Source organism: Metopolophium dirhodum, chromosome 3 (assembly GCF_019925205.1).
Source record: "Metopolophium dirhodum isolate CAU chromosome 3, ASM1992520v1, whole genome shotgun sequence".
In the NCBI taxonomy this organism is placed as follows: Eukaryota; Metazoa; Arthropoda; class Insecta; order Hemiptera; family Aphididae; genus Metopolophium; species Metopolophium dirhodum.
Window position 1 is genome coordinate 20152655 of NC_083562.1, and position 12463 is coordinate 20165117.

Below are 12463 nucleotides of genomic sequence, written 5' to 3' on the forward strand. Positions count from 1 at the left end.
TGTATGTAGTACCTACATACAGAATTCAATAAAAAATAATGGGGAAATTATTAATGTATTATACGAGTAGGTACAACTATTTTCACTATGATAATCATAACAACAAAAATTAACAAAAATTTGAGCATTTTTTATTTAGTTTATAATTAGTAAATCGACCATTAACTATAAGAAATTAAAAATATATTTTCTTCCTCAGAATATGTTTATTGGGCACCGTTTTTTTTACTGATATGAGCTGGTTTTTTTATTATTATTATATTTTATTTATAAGTCCGATGTTGGATGTAAATACAATAAATTAATGTGTATCCAAAAAAATGTTGTCTAAGCAGACATTTTTTTCATAGTATCGAAAACAATAAAAAATTTTTTTTTAAATTTTAAATAATAGATTATTATTAGAAAATAAATTGTTTTTAAAAAAAGAGGAATATAAATATAGTAATAAATATTAAAAAAATATAAAATCAGAATATATCTTATGTTATTTAATGTAGGTATCTTCAAATATTGACTTCGATTTTGATTTATTATAAAATATTTTATTCCACGTAAGGAAATGTAATATCTAGAATTTCATCCAAAGATTAATTATTATTAATTTTGTTTTATGATTACATTACAGAGAGACTATCTCTGCATCCCGCGTGTGAAAAAAATAAATTATTATTTTTATTGTTTTCATCCAAATTTTTTCTGCTTCATGCTAGTTAAGCTCGTTAATTATTTATGTTACCGGTTATAAGATGGTATTATGGTTACTTATCCGAAGATATTGTGTTTGGTGATATAAATTTAAATATTTACCTTTTCGGGGTCATTTTGTGATAACGATGACTGGTTTCTTTTAGACAATAGATGTTGAATGCTATACAATTTTCTGCAAGTCTGTAAAAAATTGTTGATACATTTAAAAATCTATATGAAATATCTACTGAGATTAATTCTAATAATGATTTAGGGATATGGGAAGTATGAACTCACTATTGAACGTTATTTTAATGTTGGTACTTTAAAAGTTGAGACCACATAAATGAGTGGAGGGTTATTTCGTTTAAAATGTGGAAAATAATAATGATAAATCATTGCAATCAAAACTCGACAACGAGAATTTATTTATTTATTTTTTACTGGTAAACGTCCGTCAAACGTTTTAAAAAGCACATCCATGGAAAAAAACAATTAAAGTTTTTCTTATTACGTATATTAATATTAACTGATTGCTATCTTATGTTTAAATATCAAAATGTATAAGTTATCGAGTAAAACGCATACATTTAAGTAGGTAGGTACTTGAATTGCCATCATATTTGGACTATATAGGTAGTCTGTTAAAAATTAGGTAACTATTAAAGTAAAATACATAAATATAAAACAAATAATTTCTTTTGTTTCTGACATTACATCCCTAAAAATATAAAATACTGTATGTTGAACAATTCTAAATGTATTAAAACAGCTTAGGTATATTATATAAAACAAGTTCTTACCAATGAAATACTTAATAAAAATTATTTATAAAAATTAATATTATTGATTAATGTATTAAAAATAAAAATATATTTGCTTACCTTTTTTTGTTTGAGTATTTTTTGTGTAACTGATAAACAAGCATCAATACTCGCCATATTCGAAATAAGATAATCTCAATTAGTAAGCCTTTCTATTTGATACAATACAATTACTTATGACTGTCAGAGACGCACTTTTCAGTATTTATGTAAATATTAAATAGTAATGTGAATGCTGGAGCAACAGTCGGGAACTGAAAACAAATTCTTATAGCAATCGAAATACATAGACTGTTATCAGTTTAACATTATCAGTTATTTTAATTGTCTATTATTGAATATGCGTATAAATTGTTAATATTCTTTATAGGGCAACGATAGAGATTACAATATTTATGTCTAATAACTTGTATATCAAGCGTTCGCTTCAACAAAGGTCAAAAAGGTTCAATAATATGTAGAACTAATGACAATATGTTAAAAATTAGTCACTTAAGCTATATTTTTAAAGTTAACAATTAAGTTTTGAAATATCATTCTGATGAATAACAATTGCCAATTGGATTCAAATTAATTTTAATAATTTAGAGCAGATAATAATACGTGTTAGAAATAATTCATATAATGTACACACGTCGAAGTTTTCTTGTTTGATAATCTGGAATTAATAGTTTGCTTTATAAATTTCATTGGATATGTTTTAATTTTACATAGGTACAGGGTAATATTGTTTGTACTTTTTTGAAAAAAGTACTACTGAGTTTACTGAAAACTTTTTTAAGGTGTATTACGATTCGTGGGATAAATTTTGACAGTTTTCTGAAGCATTTTAAATTAAACTATATCTGTAATGCCTTTTACTTTATTCTAGGTTTGACAACGAAATCTAGTTTTTAGATAAAATAAATGGTAAATTAATTTTAAAATATATTTTATACAAAATTATACGATATTTTATTAAAAAAGCAATACAATGTAGTGGCATGCTATATCGATTGGATTTTTCAATCAGCAATGACTTATTATGATAATGACAGGATTTGAACAAAAAAAGTTATAGCACATAGTTATAGTTTATAGTTGTAAATTAACTGTAGACAAATAAACGATTAATTAAAATAGTTATATTATATTAATAAAAACAAAAAAACACAAGTTCAAAGATAATGCCAAAAGTTTAAGTACTTACAATCAGGGCTTGAAACCGATATTAGATACTAATTTTGAATACCGGTTATAACCGTTATAAGCCGAAATCGATATCGAAACTGAAAACAAAATCGAAAAAATAAATCAAAACCAAAATTGAAATTGGAAAGATTAAAAACTAATATTCAAAACCAAAAACGAAGTCAGGAAAAAATATTTTTGGTTTCAAACCTTGCTATCAATAAGCTTGAAGGTGCTTGAGACTCAATGGCTATGATAAACTAAATAATATGTTGTATTTCAGACTACCTACCTACCTTATATAATATGGCGAACCAAACACCCCTTGTTTTAGACCGGTTTGCAGTTGTTTTCGACTTTTTGGGTTTCTGAACTGGAGACGTTACAATAGTTGTTTTTTCATTCGCGTATTGCTAAAACCATTTGAACATGGTGTAAGATTTATAATTTGGATAAGTTCCAAATCCGCAAAAGTATAATATTATAACTTGTAAGAATTAGGTTTTATTGAGTTTTTAAGTACTCAGATCTAAATGGATTATAAATGGTAAAATTATCGTGTTACAATAACTTGTAAGTATACGTTTTTAGCGATTTAGCTAATTTTGGCATGATCTGGGTTAATGATTTTGTAGGCTGCATCTGAATTGGTTCCTATGTCTGAAAATTGACATCCGAATTAGTTCCCAAAATTCCAAGCAGCACACATACAAATTGGTTCCCAATTAAAACTTTCAAATTGAAACATATATTAAACTACGAAATACTGACAAACAGATCCTTATGACTAAAAGTATAGAAATATACATAAAAACAGGAATGGACAAATTAAAAAAAATAATTGGAATTAATGTTATTTTATATATTTTTACCTATATTTTTGGAAAATTAACACATATATAATAAAAAAAATTATATAAAAATATTTCATGATAAGTTAATATAATAATAAGTCAATATTTATATTAAAAAAATGTTGAAAAAATTTAAATAAAAATTAATAATGTTGATTTTTTTCACACACATATAATAAAATAAAAGTATATAAAAAATATTTTTATGATAAGTCAATCCCTCTAAATTTATAAGCAATTTTTTTAAAATATTGTACTCTGGTTATATTTTTTATTTCATATTTGGTCCAAGTTGTACATGCAAATTCTATACGTTCCTTTTCCTCATTTCGTTTAGGTTTCACTGTGCCTTTATTAACTTCCTTTATTTTCAAATAAGTTTCCACTTGAATTAGTTTTAAATTTTCGATAACATTAGTAATTAGAGGTGAATAAAATTGTGCATTAAAATGTTTGTGGAAAGACTCGGCACAATTTGTTGTTCGTGGTGCTTCAGAAGGAGGTTCAGCCCAAATAGATGGTGGAAATGTACACCCAATAATAATATAATTATACAATATATAGTCCGAAAACTCTGATAAGCATGATAAATTAAAATCGGGCGTTACATTTTGAATATCGAAAAAAGCATCTTCGACTTCATTCGACGGTAAAAATGGTAATCCGAAGAACATGGTTAACCATTTGGCTATATCGGAAGACTGATCATTATAAAACTTTTTCAGATCTGTAATAGAATTTATCTCCCGATGCAAAGACTGACCCAGGTGAAATCTACATGCCTTTATGGTACTATTGTTTACGTTTCTGAAAGCTTGGTGAGCAGCAATTTCAAAATCTCGATGCATTGATATTGGATTAAACGGTTGTTGAATTTCCTTCATACATAATTCACATATAAAATTCCACATTTCTAGGTAGCAATCAAATGATTCTGAGGGCAAAAATGCAATAATTAAAGGTATATAAAATCCATTTTTGTAACCATGTATACCATACATTTGATAAAAATAAGAAGGTCTATAGTTAAATGTACCATCACCAAATATGTGTGTATTATAATTGCATAAAAAGTTTAAATTCGAATTGCTCGTTTTTATACGTCAAAACTTGTAAATCGGAAATTTGTGCGATAGCCTCATCAAGTGATTTAGGCATAGCAAGGGGCAGCACTTTTCGTCGTTCACGGTATATAGATTTTCTAATACTATTTATATCAGAAAATTTGGATGTACTACATGAAGATAGATCCGTGCGTATTATTTTATTTGGCCGTAAATTTAAATCCTCGCATGCTTTTCTTTTGCACTTACCTCCAGCAAGTTTAAATCTTCAATAGTACTCGGTTCATGGTTATGGATGTCTTTAATCTCGATTAGTGTTGATTTTGAACCGTTTTTACATACGCAGTACAATCTTTTTTAACGCAACGCCAACTTATACTTCCCGAAACCAAATTTCTACTAAAGTGGAATTTAAAGTTACGAAAAATTAAACACTCACGATTTTTAGTAGTAATTATTATTTTAATTTCCATTTTTAAACACTCGAAACTCACGTATAATACTCTAGTAAAATATTTGTAGTTTGTGTAAGATTGCACAACGCATACACAGAGAGAAGTGAGAGTCGTCATGAAGTCCAATTAAGATAAAATGGACCGATATTCGATAATATCGATAAGAGTGTAAAGTAAAAATTAAAAATAGTTAAAACGGGAAAAATAATATGTACAATAGTTTTAACTTTATAAGGTAATAAGTAGTATTTCTTGTATTTCAGAATACAGTTTGGCAACATCGCACGGGTTTAACACATTTTCATTAAAAATATTTCGGGCGCAAATGGGCTATGATTTCGGGCGCAAGTTATAAAAAAGGTGTGATGGGCGCAAATGGTTTGCAACGAGATATAGGTACCCTTCGTAACAAATTGGGAACCAATTCGGATACACCGCTAGTATACTAGATCGCCAACATTTTTGGGAGTACCAAATTAAAAATGTATATTTTTTTGTTATTATTCGTTGAAAGATTTATTTTATGATCATCTTGAATATTTCAGAACAAAAGAGTCGGATAAAATATTAAAAAAATATTGTTTTTTGATGAATAATTTAGTGGTGAAATTATATATTTAATGAGGCAAAAATTAAGAACGAAACAAACGCATTTATTCTTATCATGGGCTCGTTTATAGCTCAACTTAATAAAACAAAAGTTGCAACATAATATACAGATTTATGTTACCTATATTTAAATTTATTTCTTACACATAAATTTGAAAATCATTATAAACCCGCATAAAAAGTATTGAAGCTGAAGCTTGACGGTGAATATATTTTATACCTACCGAGGATTTTAAAGTAGAATTTGGTGTGGAAATTATTCAATTAAAAAATTATTTTTCCAACGAAACAAATAAAATAAGTACGAATGCTGTACGATAATATTTCAATAAGTGGCATCCTCAACCCTTCTCTAATATTGTAATTACCTTAAATTATTTATTTGTATTTCATATTCTGATACCAGCAGGAAAATAATATTCTGTATTAAAAAGAGTGTATGTGACCAATGTTATATTATATTGTTATTTGTTATGTATTGAATATGAAAATACCAGGAACATAAATTGGACAAGTTTAGTTAGGAAAATTTTTATAACTCGTACCTAGCGGCTAGCTTGAAAAGAAGCGTGTGCGATTGTGTAAGCTATAAATTAATAAATATTAATAAATATTTTTATACCCAAAACGAGTATAAAATGTTTCGTTGACTTCAATTATTTTTAGTAATTTTTTACATCATAAATTGTTTATTCATCTATTTTTGTCTATACTTAATAATTATTAGTGTGTTTTATTTAGAAATATTATTATATTTAAAATAATATGAAGGTGATTGAGAAATCATAAAATTATCCGTACAGTTAAATATAAAATTATGGATCTATTATCTGATATTCTGATTAATTTTGAAAAATATTCATTGTACTTTATGATTGATAGTATAAACTAATTAGGTATATAAATAGGGGTTAGTGTTGTCGTGATGAAGTTATTCAAGAGCATAGCTGGTAGCTTTGTTCGACGTTTAAATGTATTTAAAGAAATGTTAACAAACTTAATATTATTGATTAGGTGAGCAGAGGCACGAAATATGATTGCCTCAGTCGCTAGTAATAGTTCGCACGGCATAACGATTATCGTAATCGTCTACGGCCTACAAGGGGCCTATAATACATTATATTCATGGTTGAAATATACAGGTTATTCACTGGTTAATGGTTATTCCATATATTCTCGGATTGTTATCATCAGATACAAAATGGCTGCGTTACGGGATATCACAGATATCAATTTTACGTACCATATAATAATTTATAATATTATATAGGTACTTATTGATTATTATTGTCTCGATTTACGCTGACATTTTTGTTTATATCATAAAACATTTGATGGAGAAGGTCAGAAGGGGTACATATGGCTATATAATATATGCTACAACAGTATAACCTCTCATAATTCAATAACCATGATTCTATTCGCGAATATTTGTAAGTATTTAATATTTAAATAAGTTTGGTGAAATCAGTGAATCCGTTACAACAATTAAATAAATTATTATAAACACCAATAATTAATAAATAATACTTCATTCTAAACATAATACAACAGTGTTAGATTTTCTTTAAACGAGATTTATGTGGGTTTTTTCAAGTGTCATCAGTGGGTGGCTTCTTTCCCCAAATTATGTAAATCACGTTTTATTTGGTTCACTCTTATCGCACATATACTCAGTATGTCTTAGATATAGATTGTATATTTTCTTCCAAAAATTAAAATATTTTAGTCTATTAGACTTAAATGCGGTGTCTTACAATATTTTTTTACGCATAATTTTTTTTTATTTTATCAATAGATATCGATATTTTTAACTCCCACATTGATCTATGTTCAGCACTTTGGTATATTCTGTCTGAAGCCTGACTTTAAGTTAACAGCCAGTCATCAACTGATGATTTTGTGTGCATATTTATCATTTTTATTCCATATTTTTACAAATATTATTATGCAGTGAAATCATTGTTTATACTATACTATACCTAATAACTGTACATAACAGATTTTTCATTTTGATTATCCTAGTGTGCCCGTAATAATGAAGTTTCATTGCTTAAGTATTTTCAAATACTATAATATACATAAAAATATACAATAAAATATTAAAATAATGTTAATTATGTTTATTTAATAGGTATGGTAAAAATTATTAAACAATTTAGAAGATGATATCCGATGAAAATAAATATTATTCAATTAGCCGTGAATGAGGTGCCTATGCGAAATATTATTTTGACGTCATATTGTTCTAGTTCACCACGCGGTGGTCTATTTTGTGTACGTCATCTGGCATATTTACAACAATAAGTCTAACAGAAATGCACGCATGTTAAATTAAAGAAAATATTTTTAAATTGATTATGTTATCTTTGAAATGAAAAAATTCGTCATCTACTTTAAGGGAACAATAAAATAGTAAAACAATAAAATGGCATTTTTTTCTGAGTGCAGTTAACGATTAAATATAATGAAAGATTTTAAATCCCAATAGGTAATCATCTTGAATATATTTTACCAGACATTTTTTATACGGCATAATAAATATATTTTCTGATTAGGTACTTAATTACTGTCAGTTATATGTTCCTAATAGATTTTTGTTCTAAGTTAGTGTTCTAAATTGTCCCACGTCTCTTGTAGCACATGCTTAGAATAGCAATAGGCAATAGGAGACATCATTTTTGTATATAGGTATAAGTACATAAATAGTATATAAATAAAAATATAAACTAATAAATTAGAATTGATTTGAATGAAAAAAATAATTATTTAATTTAATTATATTTATGCATTTGAATTTAAATCACGTTAAAATTATACGATATTGCAAGTTATTTTGTCGTTGACAATTTCAAAAAATTACAAGTAGCAAAGGGAAATTCAATACAAGTTTTATAATAATTTGTTCTTACAGAAACTAAAAAATATCAAAAATGAATACTAGTGAGCAAATGAACATTGTCTTCGACAAAATTTAATATTTAAATGAAAATTAATAATTGTAGTTATTTTATTGGGACTTGGTACTTATTTTTACTACAATGCCACTATGTTTATTATTACTAAATGTATACAATGAAATTATCAAAATATTTAGATTAATTTTAAGCTATTTATACCATAAACCTAATTATACCATTCTACCTATTAATATTATAATAATATTGGCTTTTGGTAAAAATTAGTTTAACCTATTGTATTACTAATAGAAAATCAATTTACTAATAGGCATTATAGTACTATAAATATATAATAAAACATTATTGGAAATATAAGTCGAAAGACAGTCTCCGTTCAAAAATATTTTTTCGTAGGTACCTATGCAATAATTTATCGTTGTAAATTTGTAACACATGAAACACATCCTTTACAGTGACATATTTAATGACGAGTTACACTTATCACCTACTATGCAGTAGAGCAAGTTCTCCGATTTTTTGATTTAAGTTGATAAAAATTGTTTTCTGAGTCAAGAAACTTGACAATTTAACGCAAGGTTTCCCAAAAAATTTACTTACAGTAATTAAAAAATATCAAAAATATGTTGGAACAATTTTTTTTTTTTGGGTATATTTGAAGTCAAAGGCTAAGGCATATGAATATTATACATAGGCATATTTAAATAAATAAAACAGTCATGACAACGCAAAAGCTCTTTTGGTCATAATATATATTATTATTTTTTAATATTTTATTCTATAATGTTATTTATTCTGTTAAAATTATTCCTTTTTGTTGAATATATGCAAATGTTAAATATGTATACAAACATTAAGTATTAAACTATAAATTATAAAATAAATCTTTGTTTTTTAAAAAGTACATTCATTAAGTACTTGTGTAAATTGGTGTAAATTATCCACATTAAAAGTATTTTGGGTTATTTCTTAGTTAGGTAAATATAAAAATATAAAAATTCGGTTTTACATTTTCTTAAATAAATATTGCAGAGAGATTGCAAGTATGATCTATTTTATATTTTTATGTACGAATTAAGATTTCTTATCGATAACGGTATGATAAAATTAAGACGTAAATGGTAAGCCTTTCTAAAAATGAGTTCATGGACATTTTGGTTTTTTAATATATTTTATAAGAGTAAATATACAATATTTAAAATAATTAAAACATATAAGTATTTCCATCACACGCATTACAGTAAAAAAAGCATTAAAGTTCATGGACATATACAAATAAAATAAATGCGCATTATTCAATTATTAAGTACCTACCTACCTATAGAAAAAATAATTTAATAGTTTCAAATTATGAGCGGAGCGATGAATGTATTGGTTTAACACAATTGTTATATTTTTCAGTCTGTCATCATCTTTTGGATCAGTAGTAAAAATGCTTCAATCTTTATACTTGAAAGTGGCTTCTGATAGGAAATTGGACAAATTTTTTGTGGTGTTAAAAAAGTTAGGAAATTTGCAGTATCAACAGTATTTCTCTTTACAATAAATTGTACAAACTAATAAAAATCGGTGGAAAAAATAGGGAATATTTCTAGACATGGAAAAATTAAAATATTTTGTTATTTATAGACTTTTTTTAAAGTTATTTTTTGATTCATGTATAATACAAGTTGTATTGTAGTTAAAGAAATTTATAACATTTTTAGTTTTAATATGTAAAGCTTGAATTATATATTTAGAAATTCCTCAAGAGTTTTTTTATTTGAATTAAAGGAAACTTTTAACGTAGAGTCATATACTTTTCATATGTGCGTTTGGAATACACATTTTGACGACATTAGATATTCAAACATAATAAATATCGAACTATTTTTGTTATTATTTAAAAAATATTAATCATAGAAACTTGATACATTCCATTATTACTATTATCATATTTCATACACAATGCAATTTTCAAAATATTTAGACTAATAGCTATTTCTATACCATGAAACTATTCACACCGCGGTTCTTCGGTAAGTCAGTATTGATTTATAAGTTAATAACAATGATATTTATTATTTATAGTAATATTATATGTGCGTCTGTGCGAGACATAGGCATGCGTGGGTTTATGTAGCAGACGTGGCTACATTTTTTTTAACCATTCACCCATTCAAACTGCTTAAATTTAAAAATAAAAAATGACAAAAAAAACCCGACGTCCTCGAAAATATATATTTTAATATTCACTGTGCATCAACTGCTCAAGCCTAAATGTAAACAATTATAATGCAGTTATGACATAAATAAAATATACCTGTTTGTATAGACGTATAAACGTATAGTGAACGTGTTGTGTTTACGTAGGGGAGTTCAAATATACAGACTACAGAGATTATATTATAATACGATCGTATATTATATAAACGTGTGCTTAACAAAATTTTTTGAAATTTGAAAAATTATAAAGGTAATACACATTGATACAGATTAATAATATTCACTAATATTAATACATACCTAAACAGTTCACCATTTATTTTCAAACTGAAAAAGGTGGGTAAGTGGATGTCGATCTGCTGTACAGTAGGTTACTAGTGGGTCACTGTAATGGATGGTATTAAATTTGAATTCAATGATATAATATCATTGTATAAGAAAAATGATTCTGAGCGAAAACGGTCAGTCAGCCTATGATATTACCAAGTATATTTGATGATATTATTGTGAATAAAAAAATTTATATATAACCTATTAACGTGGAGCCTTGTTTTAAATTTTCAATCCTTAGCCATAAAAGTTAAACATTTTATAAATTTTTAACCACAAAATAATTAATAAATTATAAATTTGATAAATGTTGTCAAAATTTGAACTTTAAATGCTTATAAAAAAAAATTGTGCTTCTGTATTTTTAATATTTTTCAACTGCTATTAAAACGATATATCAGGAGTCTAATATTAAATTTTCACGCTTTTTTACCCAACAAATAAAAATTTATTGATATTTATAGAAAAAAAAACTAAAAAAATTGAAAAATGACAATGTCCGTAAACAGCTCAAAAAGAGTCAAAATATTTTCAACATTTTATGGTGTATAGAAAATGCTAATATAAACATTCAGTGAAATTTTAAAGTATCTACAGTCATTCGTTTTTTAATTAAAATAAAATAAGAAAATTGTTACATGAGAAATCGAGTAAATATCAAATGTTGTAAAAATATAAATTTCAGACGCTCATAAAAATTTAATTTAAGTTTCTTCTAGACATTTTTTTTTTGATAAAGGTAGACAAACTTATGAGTAATCTTATATCACATTTTCAAATCTTAGATTTAAAAAGAAAAATTTTTATGAATTCTCATCAAAATAATTTGCTATTTTTCGTGATTTTTCCGTATTTTGTCAAAATTTGAACTTTAAATGCTTATTTTTACTTTTGACCCCCCAAAGTACCAACTAGATTCACTTTCCTATCAGAAAAGTTACTATTGAAGAAAATCCAAGCACTTTTACTGTCCTAAAAGGTGATGACAGACACAAAAATAAAAAAAAAAATAAAAAAAAATAAAAAAAAAATAAAAAAAAAAACACACATCATTGTAGAATCAATACATTCATCGCTTCGCTCAGAATCTAAAATTTTATGAATTCTTAACTCAAAATAATTTGGTAATTTTCGTGATTTTTCCATATTATGTCAATTTTTGAACTTTAAACGCTTATAAAAAAAAAACTATGACTAAAGATTTTTAATATTTTTCAAATATCATTGTAACACTATAGTAGGAGCCTTGTATTAAATTTTCAAACTTTTTTACCAAACAAATATAGTATTATTGACATCCATAGAAAAAAAGACTAATTAAATTGGAAACTGAAAATGTTCCTA

The 12463-nt window shown here is 25.7% G+C and overlaps 1 protein-coding gene across 1 annotated transcript in view; it reads right to left on the reverse strand.

Moving 5' to 3' along the window:
- LOC132940743 (branched-chain-amino-acid aminotransferase, mitochondrial) overlaps window positions 1-12463 on the reverse strand; it is a 43152-nt gene that overhangs the window by 11682 nt on the left and 19007 nt on the right. Inside the window, exon 7 of the mRNA XM_061008476.1 lies at window positions 811-891. Coding sequence (XP_060864459.1) covers window positions 811-891 — 81 coding nt within the window. The remainder of the gene's footprint in view (window positions 1-810; window positions 892-12463) is intronic.